Below are 21,386 nucleotides of genomic sequence, written 5' to 3' on the forward strand. Positions count from 1 at the left end.
GTTTATTTATGTGTTTATTTATTTACTTTTGGCTGCATCGGGTCTTAGTTGCGGCATGCGGGATCTTTCCTTATGGCTCCTCTCTAGTTGAGGTGAGCGGGCTTAGTTGCCCCGTGGCATGTGGGATCTTAGTTCATTGGAAGGCGGATTCTTAACCACTGGACCACCAGGGAAGTCCTGGTGGGGCGTTGGGGGGAGTCATTTTAATGCAGTAGAAATTCCAAATGTCTTAGCTTGGCGTACAAAACCAGTTATATCCAGTCACTGCCCTACTTACTTCTTTTTTCTTTTTTTTTTAACAGCTTTATTGAGATAGAAATTACATTCCATAAAATTCACTCGTTTTAAGTATACAATTCAATAGTTTTTAGTATACTGACAGAGTTGTACAACCATGACCATATTTAATTTTAGGGTATTTTCATCACCCAAAAAAGAAACCCCATACCCATTAGCAGAAACCTCCCACCCCTGCCAGCCCCTGGCAGCCACTAATCTACTTTCTGTAATACTTTGTTCCTTTTTATTACTGAATAACATTCCAATGTGCATATGTACTACATTTTTGTTTATCCGTTCATCAGTTGATATATGTTTTGGTTGTTTCTACTTTTCGGCTATTTATGAATAATGCTGCCGTGAATAGTCGTGTATAAGTTTTTATGTGACATATGTTTACACATCTCTTGGGTGGAGTTGCTGGGTCATATGGTAACTCTATGTTTAACCTTTTGAGGAACTGCCAAACTATCTTTTCCAAAGTGGCTGAATCATTTTACATTCCCACCAGCAGTGTATGCGGGTTCCATTTTCTCCATATCTTTGCCAGTGCTTGATACTGTCTTTTTTATTGTTGTTACAGCCATCCTAGTGGGGGGGAAGTGGTATCTCATTATGGTTTGTTTATGGGTTTTTTTTGTTTTGTTTCTTGGGGCCGTGCCGCTAGGCATGCGGGATCTTAGTTCCCCAAGTAGGGACTGAACTGGTGCCCCCTGCAGTAGAAGCATGGAGTCTTAACTACTGGACCGCCAGGGAAGTCCCTCATTATGGTTTTGATTTGCATTTCCATGATGGCTAATAACATTGAGCATCTTTTCATGTTCTTATTGGCTCCTACTTATTTCTTTAGCTTAATCTCACTCCCTACTTTGCCATACTGAGCTCCCTGCTTGTAGCAGCTCCAGTCCCATCACACTGTCACTTTCTGGTGTGTGTGTGTGTGTGTGTGTGTGTGTGTGTGTGTGTGTGTGTGTGTGTGTGTGTGTTGTTCTGCCTAGTGTGCCCTTCTTCCACCTCTTTGCTGGGTTAGCTGTCTGTGACATTGTCACCTCAGATGATTGCCCTGATCCCCCAGAATAGCTTATGCTGCCTGTGCTTCGTGCTGCTGTAGAACTTTACGCACCCCCCTTGTCAGACGGTTTATCAAACAGTAATTTATTGACTTCTCTGTCTCCCTTACTAGGCTTGAGTGCCAAGTACCCCATTGTGCCTTCAGCTTCTAGCACAGTAGCAGGTGTTTTTCATACTTTTACCTCCTCTCATTATTTCCCCATTTGTAAAAAACTTGGTACTTTTTCTACCTTTCTCACCTTTCTTCTTTCTTGAGAGCTCCTCTTTCAGGACCCTTCCTGTGGGCTTCTGTCATACTTCTCCCTTCCTGTTGCTGCCCTCCTTTCTCCACCCCGGCAGAGGGCTTGTCCATTTAGTGATTTGATTAATGCCTTTATGAGGGAACTCCAGACTCCCATCTTTAAGCTGCTACCACTTCTGATCTTTCCCACTTCCATCAAATTAGTTCCCATTTGAGTAGAGGGCTCTTCCCTCCAATTCACTATGTCCAAAATGAAACTTGAAATCTCCAGACTAGATCCCCTTAATAAGCCCCCCATTTATTTCTGCGATTTCATCATTCCTTCAGTTTCACAGGCTAGAAACCCTGTCTTTTACTTTAGTAAGAAGTATCTCTAGTTATTGCCACAGCTAGAAGCTGCCACTCTACTGTGTGCCCAGCATGTGGTGCTAGATGGTTCGGTTATTTTGCCTGAGGTGTCAGCAACTGGTAAGTGGAAGGGCTGGTTTAAAACTCATTCGAATACATGTCTGTCTGTCGGAGTTGAAAGTCCATTCTTTGTTATAATCTCCCTTAGAAATTCACAGACTCTTAGATGTGCACGTGGCCATCGTCTCTCCAAGTTCAATCCCCTGTATTTTTATAAATAAGTAGGATTTTTTTCTTTTCTTCTATTCCTTATATATTTCTGTCTGTCTGTCTCTCTCTTTCTGTCGAACGTACTGTTTGTTTTTTGTTTTTTTCGCTTTGAGGTATCTCACTGTGCCCATCTTAGTTAAAGCCCTTATTACCTCCCTTCTGGACCACTCTAATGATCCTTCATTGTTCTCAACAGGGACACACACTCTGGGCATCTTGGGCAGGATCATTCTTTGTGGTTTGGGACCATTTTACACATTGCAAGATGTGTAGCATCCTTGGCCCCCACCAAACTAAATGCTCAAAGTGCTCCTGTACACACAGTCACTGTGACACCAAAATTTATCTTCACGTTTTTCCAGAGACTCCCTGGGATGGAGGATGATCTCACTCTTATTGAGAAACACTGTACTTTCTTTTTTCCTTAGACTCTATCCTGAGTATTTCTGACGGGAGAATTCTTAGCTGCTTGATCATGTCATTTTCCTGTCAAAAAATCAACAATGGCTGTTGTCTTCCAAATGAAATAAAAAATCTTTTTAAGTTTTAAGACCACTATTTCTGTCTAATCCCTATTCCTTGTACTCTTATTTGCCACTGTTTCCTGGGTGTTTTCGCCACCCTTGGTGGAAGCATCCCACCTTCTTCATCTTATCCCCTGCTCTGTAGCCAATGGTTCCTGCATTTGAGTTGAGCTAATGTTTCACATCGTTCCTCTGGCCATTCCAGCCTATCTTGACCTCGACCTCTTTCCTTAGTTCAGTTTAGATATTGTAGGTATAGGCATACACATTCATGGTATTTTTATGTAAACTTCCACTCAGTCTCACATTTTTGTTCCCCAGTTATTTCATCTGTATTATCAGTCCTTCTTAACCAAAATTAGAAGTGTCTTCAAGGCAGGCTCATAGGTCTTGAATCCTTTATAACACCTATGCACACATAATGAGAGTTCAGAATACCATCTTTAGCATAAGACTGCTGGATATATGTACTAGCACTGTCAGTTACTGTGTGACCTTAAGCAAGTTAATTAACCTCTTAGTCTCAGTAAAATGGGAGTGCTAGTAGTATCTGCCTCACAGGGTTTTTGTGAGGATTAAATAACATACTGCATATGAAACATTTAGAACAGTTCCTGGCATCTCATTAAACATTGAAGAATTCAAGGTACTAGGAATTCCCTGGCAGTCCAGTGATTAGGACTCCACACTCTCACTGCCGAGGACCTGGGTTTGATCCCTGGTCAGAGAATTAAAATCCCACAAGCACGTGGTATGGCCAAGTAAAAAAGAAAAAAAAAAGTGTGTGTATATATATATATATATATATATATATATATATACGAATATTATTACTAAATACATTTTACTGATTAAACTATGTTTTTTGCTAACAAGTTTTTTGGGTTTGTTTTTTTTTTAATCTCTCGCAGGTTTTAGCTGATGGTTTGAGGACTGGTGTAACTGAATGGCCTGAGTCTCTGGAAGCAAAATCTGCTGTTGAACTTGTGCAGGAATTTCTGAATGGTGTTTGTTTTCCTAACTCATGCTTGTTTTTTGTTTACTTTCCTTAACTGGGTATTTAAGCTTGCTATATTTAAAAGTAAATTGTCTTTTTATGCTTGATATTCTTTTTGGTTGGGATATATCTAAAGCTATGAGGTCTGTCATGGTGAGAGGGGCAGCTTCCATTCTGAATTGCTAACTGTAAAGGTCTCAGTGATTTTAAGAATTAATAATACTTATTTAATTTACATTTTATATACTGAAATCATATTTGAGATTGTAACCTTTGAGCACCTACCATGTGCTTGACATTGTGTGTCAGGGTCTTTCATTGTATCTTAGTTCATCTTTACACCCCTACCTAGTGGGTATCTATTTTGACCTTCATTGGAGAGTTAAGTAATTTGCTAAAATACCTCATTTGCCATTTGAAAATAGGATTAGGATAGAAATAATTTGGAATGAAGGAAAATAAATAAAATCCAGAGTTAATAAGCTTTTGCCACTTTCTAGACTTAAATAAGCTGGATGAATTTGGTGATTCTACGAAAAAGACCACAGAGGTAAGTGATTATTATTGGAAATGCACACTGAAAGAGCTTGTAAAATTTGGTTGTACTGTTGTCTTTCACGTCATGCAATCTCAGATGGATCTGCTACAGCCAAGGTAGCATTTTGAGAGTAGTTTTTTGTTGGTCTTTAATGTCAGCACTAGTGATTATTTTCCTTGAGAACCGATGAATATTTTTAAAGAGAACTAGTACATATTTATTATTAATCACTTAACTGCAGAGAAATGGAAACGAATATGTTACTATACTGTGGGGTGATATTATTATAGTATATTAATGTTATGAGATGGCATGTTAATATGCCACAGGTGGTACTATTAAATTGCACTTAATATGTTGTCATTTGACAAATAGGAAAATTGAGACAAAGGTAATTTAATTAAATATTTTTCCATGGGAGGAAAGTTGAATGCTTGTTTTTAGGCATCAGAGTTTAAAAACAATTTTAGAGGTCCCGTTTTTCACTGTCTATTTATTTGTATCTCCTCATTAGTGGATGAAATTGTAGAAGATGCATTCACGTCTCTCTTTGCATGTGTTCATGACCCCACCTTTTCTCAGAGCAGCATTTGAAAGCTTATTGGCCTTCAACTGTTGCACTTTTTAAAAAATAAACTGAGTATTCTCTGACACTCACTTCTTTTCCAGACAGTGAAACATGACTCTGTTGCAGTTGATCGGTCCATGGAGTGTCTTCTCACAGTACGGGGTGATCTCGATTTTGCTGAGCAGCTGTGGTGCAAAATGAGTAGTAGTAGGTGTCCATCAGGATTGTGAAATAAAAATTTTCCTGTTATTTCTTAGGTTTACTTTTTTTTTTTTTTGCGTTACGCGGGCCTCTCAATGCTGTGGCCTCTCCCGCCGCGGAGCACAGGCTCCGGACGCGCAGGCCCAGCGGCCATGGCTCACGGGCCCAGCCGCTCCGCGGCATGTGGGATCTTCCTGGACCGGGGCACGAACCCGCGTCCCCTGCATTGGCAGGCGGACTCTCAACCTCTGCGCCACCAGGGAAGCCCCTTAGGTTTACTTTTAAGTCTTTTGAAAATAATACAGTGTGTACTGCTAGTCTCGTGTGGACATCTGGTTCCTGTTTTATCAAACTCATTTCTAATAATGCATTGGCACATTTTACTCAAGAATTTTCCTAAGACAAGGCAATTCGTAGAACCTGTTCTTTTCTCTTGCCGGAAGTATAAGACCTAGGTGGTTTTTATGCTGTATTTATATGAGCCAAAACATATACCTTAGTGAAATTATAATTATTAGGAAAAGACATTCCATAATATTGTACTAAGTATGTTATTTTATGGCAATGGGTTTAATTTCTTTCTTTAAAAATGCTTTTTTTGGGGGGGAGGGGGGCTTTAATTTCTTTCCCCCTTCCCCATCCATAAAGTTCAGATACTTGTCTTCCACTTCATTTGTGTATCCTTAAAATGAATGACATATTTGATCTGCAGAAATAACCATGAAAGTAATGTTAGACTGACTTGCTTTCCAAGGTGTGGTTTCTTACCAAGACTTGGTGAAGTGTTTCACGTTGATCATCCAGAGTCTACAGCGTGGTGATATACAGCCATGGGTAGGTTTAGTAGTGTGTGTGAGAACCTTTTCTCAGCAGCATAGCAAACTGGTTAAGGACATAAGCTCTGGAGCAGACTGCCTGAGTTTGAATTCTAGCTCTGCCACTTTGTAGCTGTGTAAACTTGGACAGGTTCCTTAATTCACGTGAAGCACTTAGCACCTAGTTCATAGTTATGTGCACAGTATTTGTAAGCTACTAATATTGTCGTTACTGTTGCTATGAATGATTGTTCTCATATACTACTTATGAGAGTACAAATTGGAACACTCTCTAAAAAGCAGTTATGATAATGTATTGAGATCCTCGAAATGTAGCCATCCTAAGGCCATACACAGGAATATGTATCAAAATTTTATGTATCATGATAGTCATTACAGCCTCATTTACAGTAGCAAAAATTGTAAATGACCTGAGTTTTCACTATTAATGGAATGCCTAAGTAAATAATGATATAGCCACATAATGGCACATGTAATAGTTGCTGCAGATGATGTGGAGAAATGCTTACAGTGTTCAGTAAAAAGAAAGGATTATACACTATTGTATAAAAAATATAAATTTTGGAGAGAAAAACCTGGAAACAAATACACTAAAATATGATAGTCACCTCTGGTGGTAGGGTTACAAATGAGTTTCTCAAACTGCATTATACATTTCTGTACTTCATGGATTTTCCATAATGAATTTGTGGTTTTATAATGAAGAAAAATCTAAGGTAAAAGCTAGAAACAAAAAGATTCTTCATCTAATAGGAATTATTTTAAATAACACAACTGCCAATTCATGACAATGACAGAAACTTTCCGAGGTGTGAACGGAGATACACTCCAGAGCAGAAGCATGCAAACCCTACCCCTATTTGGCATTAGTCATTCTATGCATTTTAGTCTTGCCCATCGAATTTTTCTCTTGAGAGTTTCTGTGTTTGTGAGATATTTACAAGTATATCGCTACCATGTACAACAAGTGCAAAGTGAAAATAGTATTAAAAAAAAAGAAAATGCAGAAGTTTGTGTTGGAAATTAGAGATAATAGAAGGACAGTAATGAGAAAATGTCAAATATTTTAGGTGATGAAAAACGTAAGGTTATAATATAAGTTTTAGCTTTTAGCTATTGCAGTTTGTTTCTCTTTTGCTTACTGGACTATTTATATTTGTGGCTTTATAAACTTTTCGCAATTTCTAGCTTCATAGTGGGAGTAACAGTTTACTAAGTAAGCTCATTCATCAGTCTTACTATGGAACCATGGACACGGTTTCTCTCAGTGGGATTGTTCCAGTTCAGATGCTTTTGGAAATTGGTTTGGATAAACTGAAGAAAGATTATATCTGTTTTTTCATAGGTAAGGCCATTTCCCAGCTCAAAAAATTAAAAGCTGCATCACAAAAAATTAAAAGCTACATAGGTATTCTCAGATTTTATCTTTGTACTTGTCCCTAATTGTTTGTAGTCCTGGCTTTGCCCCTGGTTCACTGTGAGACAAGCACTCCCATTTTTTGAGCCTTAGCTTCCTGCTCGATAAAGATATTTTATTAAAGTTAGCTATAGTTTTTGTTTGTCTTTAATTCAAATGTTTTGAGATTCTTTGAGGTTAATGTAGTAAATAAAAAACGCTTTTTATTTTAATACCCATTACTTGGTTGTTTTTATTAGGGGCAAACTGTGATCATTTTTAGAATAAGTATTAATTTATATTTATGGTGTAATGTACCAGAAAATTTGGCTTTTTGTGAGAAACTGTTTAGCTTGAGCATTTCTTTTATATATGAACTATGAAATTTTTTTCTTAGGTTGCTTAATTTGTTATAGATAATACCTAAGGCTTAATTGCATATATGTGTTTTTTCTTCATAGGCCAAGAACTTGCATCTTTGAATCATTTGGTGAGTTTTTATTCTAAAATTGGTTTTTCTTTATTCGGTCATTCTGCATACAGTTATTAAATGTCTATTCTGTGCCAGCCTCTGTTCTAGGAAACAGATAAATTAAGACAGGCAATTACACTGTCTAATATGACAGACAAAAAGGTAGCCTATTCAATGTCACTTCTCATTCTTTATAAATGTATGATACTGACATAAAGTTGTATCCTGCTTATTAAACCATTGTACTCCCACAACTCTCATTTATCTAAAACGGTTAAGGAATGCCTTTCTTTGATAGGCCTTATAAGGGAATATTTGCTTTATATTCTCTTGACCCATTTCTTTTACACATGAAGGATTACTTTCCAAAGAATTTGTTATGTTCCTTAACATTGATTCAAAAGATGCTTCTGATATATGTGGAACCTAGAAAAATGGTACAGATGAACCGGTTTGCAGGGCAGAAATTAAGACACAGATATAGAAAACAAACGTATGGATACCAAGGGGGGAAAGCGGCGGGGGGGGGGGGGTGATGAATTGAGAGATTGGGATTGACATGTATACACTGATGTGTATAAAATGGATGACTAATAAGAACCTGCTGTATAAAAAATAAATTAAATTTTTTAAAAAAAGATGCTTCTGGGTTTCAGGGTCATGATTATGAACTTTTTTATTTTCCTAGTGTCTTGATTTAGAAAGTTAAGGAGATTAAAGAGCATCCATAAGGACCCTTGACATTTGTTGTAAGATTCTTTTAGAAAATGGATCTTCAAATGACATCTGGTCTCTTATAAAAATGCCAAGATAGGAAAACTCTAGCTTTATCTATTATGCAAAGTAAGACTCAGCTGGATTCTTTTGAGGTTAATTTTTGCTATTCAGAGTTTAAACATTTTTTAAGGGTGTATATTTTTAGTGGAAACTTTTAATACATTTTTTTATACTTAGAAAAGTAATAACATTTTGAAAATTAGAATATAATGCCAATACACCCTTAATCTCAGCACTCAAATATGAGTACCCTCATTTTTATGAATTCCCCTCAAGTCATTTAATATGCCTGTTTTTTAAAATATGGTTTGACTCCAGACTTTTTTTTTTTTTTTTTTGGCTGCATTGGGTCTTTGTTGCTGTGTGCGGGCTTTCTCTAGTTGTGGCGAGCAGGAGCTACAGTTCGTTGCAGTGCGCGGGCTTCTCATTGTGGCGGCTTCTCTTGTTGCGGAGCACGGGCTCTAGGCGCGTGGGCTTCAGTAGTTGTGGCTCATGGGCTTAGTTGCTCCCCAGCATGTGGGATCTTCCTGGATCAGGGCTCGAACCCGTGTCCCCTGCATTGGCAGGCGGATTCTTAACCACTGTGCCACCAGGGAAGCCCCCGACTCCAGACTTCTGACACAATAGTTCTTAAACTTTGAGAATCTCCTAGAAGGCTTGTTAAAATGCTAATTCCTGGGCCCCAGTGACTCAGTAGGTCTAGGGGCTCTGGAATATGTCTTTTTTTTTCAGCCACACTGCACAGCTTGTGGGATCTCAGTTCCCCGACCAGGGATTGAACCCGGGCCACGGCAGTGAAAGCCCAGAATCCTAACCACTAGGCCACCAGGGAACTCCCTGGAATATGTCATTTTAAACAAACCGTCTCCATCTCCAGATGATTCTGATGCAGGTGGCTTGCAGATATATTAGTTTTCTATTGCTGCCGTAACAAATTACCACACACCTAGTGTCTTAAAGCAACACACACAAATGTATTACTCTGTAGTTCTCTAGTTCGGAAGTCTAGTCTGGGTCTCACTAGGCTAAAATTAGGGTGTTGGCAGGCTGTGTTCCTGTCTGGAGCCTGCCTGTAGGGGAGGATCCACTTCCTGCTCATTTGAGTTATTAGCAGAATTCAATTCCTCATAATTATAGGACAGAGGTACCTTTTTCTTGCTGGCTATAAACTGAGGACTGTTCCCAACTTCCAAGGTCCAACCCATACCTTGGCTCCTGGCCCCCTTCTTCCATCTCCAAAGGCAGCTATAGTGGGTCAAGTCCTTCTCGTGCTGTGTCTCTGCCTCCCTCATCCAGTTTTAAGGGTTCATATGATTCGATTGGGCTCACCTGCATAATCTAGGATACTTTCCCAATTTTAAGGTCAAATGACTGTATACATCTGCAACCTTAATTCCTTTTGCCATAATTGTAACATTCACAGGTTCTGGGATTAGGACATGAACATCTTTTGAGGGTGGTTTTCTGCCTGTTACAGCAGGCCACACCTTGAGAAGCCCTCACTAGGCTGTACTGCCTCCAAGTAATCAGTAACATCAGGCTCTGTCACCTCTTCTCTGTGCAGGGTCTTGGGGACAGACCGAGGTAGACCAGGCAGGGTTGTAGCACGGGCAGAGAGAAAGGGGAAAGGCAATCTGGATCTGTTCCTTTGTGAAAAAGACCTGGGTGGGCCACTTCCAGAGCTGTCAGGAGACCACAGGGAATATGGGTGGCAGGTGTGGAGAACGTTGTAATCTGTAGCCTGTGGTGAGTGGGGCTGCTTTGGGGTACTTCTCTGCCTGGGACCATGCCTATTTTCCTACTTGTGTTATTTTCACATTTTGGAATAACCTGTGTAAGACAATTAATATGTCCCTATATTTTGGATTTAACTATAAATGATTTTGCATTAAATTAGTCTATCACATTTTGCATAGCTTCCTTTAAACTGTAATTTAGGATTACCCATGGATCTCTCCTACTCCCTTGCCATTACCTCCACTCAATTAAAAGATGACCATAGGGCTTCCCTGGTGGCGCAGTGGTTGAGGGTCCGCCTGCTGATGCAGGGGACGCGGGTTCGTGCCCCGGTCCGGGAAGATCCCACATGCCACGGAGCGGCTGGGCCCGTGAGCCATGGCCTCTGAGCCTGCGCGTCCGGAGCCTATGCTCCGCAACGGAAGAGGCCGCAGCAGTGAGAGGCCCGTGTACCGCAAAAAAAAAAAAAAAAAAAAAGATGACCACAACTTTTCCCTTACTGTATTAGTTTTCAGTCGCCACCTAACAAAATTTAGAAGCTTAAATGAACACAAATGGATTATCTCACAGTTTCTAGGAGTTGGAAGTTGGGCACATTTTACCTGCGTCCTCTGCTCAGGGTTTCACAAGGCTGAAATCAAGGTGTCATCTGGAGGCTTGATGAGGGAAAGATCCACTTTCAAGTTCCCTCGCTTATTGTTGGCAGAATTCATTTACTTGTGGCCCTTTGATGAAGGTCCCCATTTTCTTGCTAGCTGTTGGCCCCGTACTGGCCTCAGGTCCTAGAGGTTACTTGTGGGTTCTTACCATGTGGCCTTCTCTACAACGTGGCAGTTTGTTTCTTCAAAGCCAGCAGGAGAGCATCTCTAATGCTTCAAGAGCTCACTGACTAGGTCATAGTAATGACCAGGCGATGCTCTCCCTTCTGATTAATTCAAAGTCAAGGGCTTCCCTGGTGGCACAGTGGTTGAGGATCCACCTGCCGATGCAGGGGACACAGGTTCGTGCCCCAGTCCGGGAAGATCCCACATGCCGCGGAGCGGCTGGGCCCGTGAGCCATGGCCGCTGAGCCTGCGTGTCCGGAGCCTGTGCTCCTCAACGGGAGAGGCCACAACAGTGAGAGGCCCGCGTACCGCAAAAATAAATAAATAAATAAACAAAGTCGATCAGTAACCTAATCATGGGAGTAACAAACCACCATATTTATAGATTCTGGCCTCGCTCAGGGAGAATGGATTATACAAGGCATGTATTCCAGGGGGTGGGAATCTTGGGGGTCATTGTAGAATTCCACCCACTGTATTTACCATGGATTATTTCCTTAGGATTGGGTCTCAGAAATAGATCTGAGCATATTACGATGGCTTGACATAACATTGCCAACTTTCTTTTCCAAAACCTCATACCAGTTTACCAGTAATATATGTTAGTGGAAGCTTATCACTACACTTGCTTAATTTCTTGCTACTTCAGGTTTACTATCTATTTTTAGACATGAGTACTCCCATCAACCTAGCAAGTTTGTTGAAGTTAAGAATTATCTTGTGGATTTGCCATTCTTTCCATCTGGAGAGTGGTACTAGTTACCTACTTGGACCTCCTTGGTAAAGCAGTTCTGTGATTTGCCTTTACCAGAGAATATGTATAATGGTTTGCTTAGAACATTCTCAGTGGAGACTTGGAGTTTAGTTTGAGGAATAGTATTGAAAGGAGGAAGGCTATCTAGCTGCCTCCTGTCTTCTTTTTACCCTCCCTATTAATCAGGCATCCACACTGAGGTTTAGTAGGCACGGTTAATTCTTTCCAGAGATTCCTCTTGTTCTTTGACTCCCTATTTTCCTTGTCCTTTTTTTCATTCCAGGAATATTTCATTTCTCCATCAGTAGATACACAAGAGCAGGTTCATCGTATTCAAAAACTCCACCATATTCTCGAAATAGTAGTCAGTTGTATGCTTTTCATTAAACCTCAACATGAACTCCTCTTTTCTTTAACACAGTAAGTGTTTCTGTTGTTTACTTACATAAAAATGTACTCTCTTCTGAAATAGTTGCAGCCAAAATAACTGCCTTTTTTTTACTATCAGTTAGGATAGAATTTTTGTACCCTGTCTTCACAGTAACAGAAAGGTTCTAAGTCACTGCCATGAGAAGGAAAGGCTTTGGATTCAGGAGGAATCAGGTTGGACACTTGGATCTAGTACTTCCTTTCTAAGGAAGTTTCCTTTCACTACATCTTGTTTTTCATTGTAGAAATGGTGTAATGTATATAAAGTACTTGACCCTTGAGGTGCTTAATAAGTATTAGTTCCTTCTCTTTTCTTTATATCCTTATAAATTTGGGTCAAGCTAATCATTGCCAACCATCTATATGGTAACTGAATGGAATCGAATTTTATTATCAGACCTCTGTCAATAGTGTTGCTGAAATTTTAGAGAATTTGTCAGTCAGTTTGACTAAAAACAGTTTGGAATAATCCTTACACATGGATCGCTGGTGTCTTACATGTATTTTTTGAGGCTTCAAACTGGAAATAAGTGAACCATCCAGTGGAAGAACCGAGTTTATTTTTCCCTGTGGAAGGAAATGTACCATTTCCTTTTCCAAAATTAGAATTTGACTTACTTGTAAAGGGAAAGTTTGAAATTGTTACTGGGTTTTTTTCCATTAAAGATCAGTAGTATATGTGAGTTAACTGTTTAATTCTCCATACTTGGAAAACAATGGAGACTATATCTTTGTCTCTCTTTTGCCTTTTTGTTTTTCTGATATCTCTTTCTTCCCAGTTACACCTTTACTTGAGCTCAACATAAATATATTTTATATTTATGAGAAATATGTCCACTATTAATTTTTTTAAAGTGAAATTTTCTTTCAAAAAAAATTAACCTAAGTGTTGTTGGGATGGGGGTTTAATGTTTCCTTTATGAGCTTTAGACTAACAGAAAGCCTTTATCTCCAAGTGGCATTTTTTTCCAAAAGCAATTCTTATTTCTTTTTTTTTCTTTTTAGATCCTGCATAAAATTTTATGAACAAAATCCTCTCGATGAGCAACACATTTTTCAGCTGCCAGTCAGACCAACTGCTATAAAAGACTTATATCAAAAGTAAGCAATTTAATAATTAAATTATACTTCAAGTCCAGCCACGATTCTAGGCAATTTCAGTGTCTGCTCCATGGGGACCTCATGACCCAGAGTTGCTTCACCTCTGAAACCATAATCATCTGATTCCCATCCCCTGAACATAGTCTGATAGAGTCCTCCCTCTTCCTTCTCCCAGACCTGTGGTCTGCTCTCTTTAGACTGTTGGTCCTCTACTTTCATTTTTCTCTCAATTTGTAATTTCTTCACAGAATAGGGCAGAAACTTTAGCCAGAAGGGAAGTGACAGGTTGGGAAGAACGTGATCGGGGTAATGACAGCGAAGTCAGAGGTATGGCTGTGGGAGTGAGAGAAGGATCTGGGATTGGGGATTGCGGAGGTATGGAGCTGAGGCTAAGACGATAGATCGGCCATCCATGCGGGACACCGAGGTTGCCTCAAATCATGATCTCCACTGACTCTTCTCTCAGCATATAATAGACTTGAGATTTCTCTCACACTGAAGCCACTCCATTTATACCCTCCCTCTATATAGTTCCCTCTTAGCCAAGCCTCATCACTCCCCTGAAATTGTTTAGCAGAAGTTGCCAGTGGCCTTCTAATTGGCAAATGCAGAGGACACTTTCCAGGAGAAGAGTTTTTTGGCTCCTTGTGTAATTAGCTAGCCCACTAATTCTTTCTCTCCGTAAGCACTTGTAAGGCTCTGTGGCATTTAATACTATTGCTTTCTTGAACCCATCCCCTTCCTTTGTTTTCATGGCATAAGGTTCTGTCTTAATTTTAACTCTACCTCTCTGGCCCACCTCCAAGACTGAGAACGGTCCTCTTTTCAAATTCTTCTCCCTCTGCCTCATTCATATGTGAGTTTCCACCAGAACTCTACCCTCTGCCCTCTTTTCTTACTTCCTGTCTTCCCTGGGTGATTTCGTTCACACCCCAATCTTCAATTCCTCTGGGCTAATGATAATTCATAACCCATATCTGCAGCTTCTCCTGAGCTTCACACCCGTGTTTCTAGGTGTCTGTTAGACATGAATTCTCAACTTTAACGTCCTGCAGGTAGTTCAGACTCTAAATCCCAACTCTTCACTCCCCTTCCTAACACGTTTCCCCTTCCCATATGACCTCTTAAGTGGCCATCATTAATCTCCACCTAATGCCCAAAACAGAAACCTAGGACTTATCTTCCACTTATTGCTGTCACTTCCTTCCTCCTTGAAATGGTTTCCAAGTCCTGACCTCCTTGGAAGCTCTTGAATCTGTTCCTTTCTCTACATCTTTGCATCTATTTCATATCTGCTCATCTCATACCTGGGCTGAGTGCAGTAAAATCCTTTTTCCTAGCTGCTCTGTCTGCCTCCATTAACTTCCTTCTCTGTGACCGCCAAAGTGATCTTCCTAAAATCAGATCCCATCATGACTTCCTTCTGTTTAAATGGCTCCCTTGCCTTTAGGACAGTGTTCCATCACCTCAGTGTGGTCTGTGAGACCTTCTGTGCCCGGCCGCTGTGCCTTTCTGGTTCACGTGCCACCACGCCTTCCCACTCTCCTTTTGAGTCAGAGACCCTATGTTACTGCATTTCCTCAGACACCGCACACGCTTACCTGACAGTGCCTACGCCTGTGTCCTTCTTTCATCCTGGATCTTGTCCGCTTAACTAGCTCCTCCTTCTAATTTCATTATAAGCTCAGCTCAAAGACCACAATATCTGAGGATTCTTTTCCAACTCTACAATCCCAATCTGAGTTAAATTACCCCTCGTGTATTGTCCCCTCCCATGTCTGATATTTCTCTATTACAACATTTTTCAAAATTGAGTTGTTATTGTTTATTTAATTTTTATTGAAATAAAGTTGATTTACCATATTGTATTAGTTTCAGGTATACAACAAAGTGATTCAGTTATGCATACTATTTTTTTTTTCAGGTTCTTTTTCATTGTAGGTTATTAACAAGATATTGAATATAGTTCCCTGTGCTATATAGTAAATCCTTGTTGTTTATCTCTTTTATATATAATGGTGTGTATCTGTTAATCCCATACACCTAATTTATCCCTCCACACCCCTTTCTCCTTTGGTAACCATATAAGTTTGTTTTCTATGTCTGTGACTGTTTTGTAAATAAATTCATTTGTATTATTTTTTATATTCCACATTTAAGGGATATCATATAATATTTGCCTTTCTCTGTCTGACTTAATTCACTCAGTATGATAATCTCTAGGTCCATCCATGTTGCTGCAAATGGCATTATTTCATTCTTTCTTTTTGCACACGGAATGAATATTTTATTACTAGATTATAAAAATAAAATACAATAATTTTAAAACAGAACTTAAAACACTGTACAAAGCTTTAATGTGACACAAATGGGAAAATTAAATAAATTAATTACACATTTATGTACAGATGGCCTGTACAAAAGCACTCCATGTTTCTGCCAATACTCTATGTCCTTGTTTGCCTGGACAAAAATGCATAAAGAGGGCTGCTTGGAGGGGAAAGAGGTACGATACAATACCTTTAGAGGTATTTGAAAGAGCCGTTTCTCATCACTCTTGATTTCATGAAGAGGAGAAGAAAGGGAGAAAACTATGGAATTGTTAAATTATTCTATTCTAACTTCCTGGTCTTGCTCAACCGGAGAGAATACTTATGGTTTGTGGTTCCATCTGATTTAAGAGCTGCCAGGAGTTCAAAAGTTTCAAGATTTATATCTAATTCAAAAAGTAGGTGTTTCCCAACTCCCTGTTTTTTCCTAAAAGCTGTGAACTTGTAAGTAAATGACCCAATGACATCAGCACTTGGTTATTTTAGGAAAGGAGTCACGAGGGGGACCAGGAACTGTGCATGAGAAATGAGGGAGCTCAAGCCTGGGTCATCTGTTGTTTTCTTTACTCAGTTCATCCAATCCAATTTCAGAGCCCCAAATGGCACAGTGTTACATTTCCTTTAGCTTCCTATCTTTGTATCTCTGAATGCTTTTTACCTTAGTGAACTAATTTACCTAACTGGTGAATAGTTTAAAAAGAAAAAAATCCCAAGGGCTTTCCCTTCCCTGGGTTGATCCCTAAAATAAATCATATTCAAGCTCTGGTAGGTTTGTTTATCCCTTGTGGATGAGAGAAGAACAGACAGACAGACCCCAGGTATGTCAAAGTACTATGCATGAATTTTTAAGGATTTAAACTGTATATTTTAAGGGGGAGAAAAGCAACATATGGCAAGGGTAGTCTATATAAAAATTTGGTTTACCCAGTGTTTTTAACTGGGTGAGTGAACACTTATGTACACAGTATGAAACAATGTTAAACTACTGAAAAGAGAGATAAAATTTCCTACTGTTACTGTGTAAAATTATGTCATGAGCAAATTCTGTAGTCACATGGGCTCAAAGTTCTGCCTCGCTGAATCCTATTCTCTAGGTCAAGGAATCCAGAACCCTGGCCCAGGGTATCTGAGAGATATGTCAGTATCATCTATCATCAGTGATACATACTGTGCCCATACTGTTATGTCTGAGTAGTATTCCATTGTGTGTGTGTGTGTGTGTGTGTGTGTGTGTATGTATGTGTATATACACATATATATATGTATATGTATGTATATATATATATAGGCACACCACATCTTTATCCATTATCTGTCAATGGACATTTAGGTTGCTTCCATGTCTTGGCTATTGTAAATAGTGCTGCTGTGAACATTGGGGTGCATGTATCTTTTTGAATTAGAGTTTTCGTCTTTTCTGTAAATATGCCCAGGAGTGGGATTGCTGGATCATATGGTAGTTCTATTTTTAGTATTTTTTAAGGAACCTCCATATTGTTTTCCATAGTGGCTGCACCAATTTGTTATCATTTACATTCTTGTTTCTTTCCCTCTTTTGACTGTGCTTCTTGAGGGTAGGAATGTGACCTCTCCACCTCTTCTTCCTCAGTGCTTACCACAGAAGGACTTCACTATGTGACTATAGAAAGAAGGAATTGGATTGGTTTTTTTTCTTTGCTTTTTTTTCTTTCCTTAGTGAGAAGCCACAGAAATGGAGAGTGGAAATAAACAGTGGTCAAAAGAAGGTGAAAACAGTTTGGCAACTGAGTGACAGCCCACCTGTAGATCATCTGAATTTTCACAGACCTGGTAGAGATGGTTTGTAGTCTATTCACGTAAATTATTCCAAAAGAAAATAAACTCAGTTTACTAGTAGAGGTTATTATTAGAGCTCTTGCGCCTAGTTTTAAGTAATTTTCCTGAACTCTAGGTATAAACCTATTTATTCTGGGGGAAAAAAAAAACATGAAAGAGTGCTTTTTCTCATTATCCTAGCTAGAGGAAATTTTATTAAAAGACACCAAGCAATAGGGACGTAGGTGTGAAAATAGGTTATAAAATGGAAATGCCAGCTCATACTTCACACTTTTCTGCACCATTTAAAACAGTTATGATATTTCTGCTCTAATACCTTCTCTGTGGCAGGAATAAGGGTTGAGATTTCTAGTATTGTATCAAAGATTATGTGTGTCAAAGAATGTCTTTTTGCCCCTGGTATAATTAGCTGACCCACCAGTTATTTATACCTCCTTCCGTAAGTACCTATAAGACTGTTATCTTTATGCACATGGATTGTGTGGGGCTGTCATCTCTTATTTGTATAAGTCTTAAATGGCTGATTCAAATATTGCAAGGATTATCCAAAATTAAATCTGATAGTTTTAAGATAGAATTCAAGGGTATTTGAAAGCTGGGAATACAGATAGTCCTATTGTAGTGATTGATATTTTGCAAAATTATTTCCAGAAATTGTTTATTCTCCCCCCCCCGAGTATATTTTGATTCAGGCATAATGGGAACTTCTCTATTCATATGGCTGAACTGTAAAAGTCCTAAAGAAATCAAATGTTCCTGAGAACCATCAGTTAATATCGTGCTATCTTTTCTAAGTGTGATATAAAAGCTGGAGCCTATAAAAGATTGAAAATGAACTGTATAAAAATAAAAAAATTTCTGCGTGGCAAAAAATACCAGAGGCGAAGCAACAAACAAATAATAAACTAGGAAAAGAAATTTGCAGCTCATGTTCAGAAAAGGGGCTACATTCTCTAGTATATAAAGAACTTTCAGATCTGTAAGAAAAGTATTAATAACTCAGTAGAAAAAATGGGCAAGTAATATGAACCGTTTACCAAAAAGGAAATTTAAATGTCATCTTAAAAGCAAAAGGTGATCAACCCCACCTATAATAAGAGGAATAAATTTATATTCTGTAGATACCATCTTTCACCTGTCAGATTAGCAGAGGTCAACATGTTTGGTGTCACAGTGCTGGCCGGGATTTGGGGGAACCTCACGCACTGCTGGATGGAGTGTAAAGTTGTATGGCTTTTGTGGAGGGTGATATTCACCAAAATTTTAAAGAATACATTCTTTGGACCACCAGTTCCATTAATAGGAATCTATTCCACATATATAACCAGACATGTGCAAAAAGGCCTGTGGACCAGATCACTAATTGCAGTATTGTTTACAGTAGCAAAACCATGGGCCTGGGGCATAGAAAAACCTCTGAAAGGAGACAACTAAAGCTCAACCCTGAGGTGTGGAATGATGAGGGCAGGGGTGGGTCTCAGCTTTGATTATTAGAAGCATCTGGGGAGCCTTTAAAGTCCTAATACCCAGACCAAGTGAATCAGAATCGCTGGAGGTAGAGCCTGGACATCAGAATTTTTAAAGTTCTCCAGGTGATTTCATTGTGCAGCGAACGTTGAAGACCACCAGTTTAAACATTTTATTTTATCTATATTTGTTGTTTCAGGTTTTTTTTCTTAAAGACATGTGTGTTATGATTTTTAAAGTTTAAAAGACATGAATAAATGTGATACGTTTTTCAAAAATGCCATTTTAAAATAAATTTTATTACATTAAGATTAAACCTGTTAGGAGATTAATACAAGATTAAACACCTTTTCCAATGATGCTGAATAAGTGAAGTATACGGAACCTATCTTCTAGAGTCTTTTTTGTTTTTTTAGAGTCTTTTTAATGCAGGTTGCTTCAAAAAAGAATGAAAGTTGTTTTGAATGTTAGAGTTAAAACTATTTGCTAATGTATTGGTCCAGTGACTCTTTTTATGAAAATAAGGAATTTTTATGAAATCATATATCTACGTGCTTGGAAACACACTCACACTCCATTTTGACTTGAACTTCATAACCTCTTCTACCCATTATGTATTCTTGATGTGCTTGTCTAGAAATTATTCAGTGACCTTTGGCCCAAACCAAGACCCACTGTTAAAGGAGGACTTCATTTGTAAAAGTCATAGATTATTCAAACAAAGCCTCAGTTGTAGATATTAAAGTCCAATAATCATTTATTTTTGGCCAAAGATCATAGGCATTTACAAAATTAGACTTTCTATTTCATTGGACTGAGCACTTAGGTCAAATACTAGCTTTTCAAGATACCTAACGGTATGATGCTCTTGAGTAAAACAGTTGACATCAAAAGCAGGAAGACTGAAGAGAGAAAAGTGTACTTTTAGCTGCCCTGGGAAAAGAGAATAATGACTTGGAGTTAATGGGGGAGAAAAACAGTGTCCAGTAGAGTGCTGCTCACCCAGTGGGTGCTCGGCAAATGATTGCTGGTAATGGTGGGAATATGGAAACCAAAATGTTGACCCACAAGGAAGTGGACATGATCTCATCTAAATGTTAATTGTATCATTTGATTTTGAAATACAACAATCTTCAGGAGAAAAAAATGGATACGTGTCTAGCCCTAAGACTATAAACCCTAAGTAGAAAATGTTTTCTGAAATATATATTACAATTGGAAGAAGACAGTTATATTTAACTGTAGTGGAGGAGGCATTAAAAAATAAAGCAGTAGCTTACCAAATTAAAAATATATAATTTTTTTTTTGGGGGGGGGGGTGCTGCTGCACTATGCAGCCTGTGGGATTTTAGTTCCCTGGACCAGGGATCCAACCTGGGCCCCCAGCAGTGGAAGTGTGGAGTCCTAACCCCTGGACTGCTGGGGAATTCCCCCCGAATATATAATTTTTAAAAATCTACTTTAGTTTGTTTAGTCATATTTTCAATGCATCAAGAGGGTTGACTATTAAAAGGAATTGTCAATGCTGATTTTTGTCTAAAGTAGAAGACACATCATTCAGACTACCTCTTGATTGTTGTAAAATTCAGCAGTAACTTAGCAGAAAAACAGTTCAATGAATTGTTGATGAATTCAATTCTGATCTCTCTCTCTCTGGTTATAGATTTTTCTGAATTAACATTAAACGGTAGCCTGGAAGAAAGGATATCCTTTACTAACATGGTTACCTGCAGCCAGGTGCATTTCAAGTGAAGTGTGCTGATGGGGCCCTCTGTAAGGTGGTATGTTCACTTTTTGTTCTCTGCAAATACTTTATAATGTCTTAAATACCTTACTTTTTTCTTTTTTTCTTTCTACAACATAAATGCTGATTTAATACATTTGGGATATGGATTATTAGTAATCACATAAAAGGCTTACCAGCTGTTACTGAGCAGTGCAAATCTTTAATTTCCTTTCTACCTTCTGTAGTCAACTGACAATTTAATCCTAAAACCGGAGAAATGAAAAAAAAATTTTTTTGAGTGGTAATGTCTTTGCATTTGAAATCTGTATATATAGTAGAAGGAGAGTGTGGTCTCAAAACCATTGATGGAAGAGAAAAACCCTAAACAGGCATGCCAATTTGACATTGAAAGCAAAGTTTTGTTAAAAACAGTTGTAACCAGCCCAATTGTAGGACTAAGTCCCAGATGTAAATACCCTTTTTAAAATGTTTAACTTGAGGTAGTATTGACCAAAAGAATTAATGGAATAGCCTTTTCTACGATCTTACTGTTTTTGTGTTTCACAAACAACATTAAGTAGAATCAGATAATGGATAAAATGCCTAACATCATTCTTTCTCTTAAGCCATGTTTTGTACCCAAATAGATGGATATTAATTTTAGCATTTTAGCATAGTTAAGAAT

At 38.6% G+C, this 21,386-nt stretch overlaps 1 protein-coding gene across 3 annotated transcripts in view; it reads left to right on the forward strand.

The window, feature by feature from the left end:
- ZWILCH (zwilch kinetochore protein) overlaps positions 1–21,386 on the forward strand; it is a 39,109-nt gene that overhangs the window by 16,694 nt on the left and 1,029 nt on the right. For 2 of the 3 annotated variants that reach the window (XM_065870930.1, XM_065870933.1), the window contains 10 exons: positions 3,645–3,738; positions 4,231–4,280; positions 4,938–5,043; positions 5,792–5,871; positions 7,062–7,218; positions 7,731–7,759; positions 12,117–12,253; positions 13,268–13,363; positions 17,390–17,502; positions 20,639–20,753. In XM_065870930.1, coding sequence (XP_065727002.1) covers positions 3,645–3,738; positions 4,231–4,280; positions 4,938–5,043; positions 5,792–5,871; positions 7,062–7,218; positions 7,731–7,759; positions 12,117–12,253; positions 13,268–13,363; positions 17,390–17,502; positions 20,639–20,727 — 951 coding nt within the window. In that variant the 3' untranslated portion in view covers positions 20,728–20,753. Of the gene's footprint in view, positions 1–3,644; positions 3,739–4,230; positions 4,285–4,937; positions 5,044–5,791; positions 5,872–7,061; positions 7,219–7,730; positions 7,760–12,116; positions 12,254–13,267; positions 13,364–17,389; positions 17,503–20,638; positions 20,754–21,386 lie in introns of those variants that run through there. The other variant, XM_065870931.1, reaches the window with a different exon arrangement.

This window comes from Phocoena phocoena, chromosome 2, assembly GCF_963924675.1.
Source record: "Phocoena phocoena chromosome 2, mPhoPho1.1, whole genome shotgun sequence".
In the NCBI taxonomy this organism is placed as follows: domain Eukaryota; kingdom Metazoa; phylum Chordata; class Mammalia; order Artiodactyla; family Phocoenidae; genus Phocoena; species Phocoena phocoena.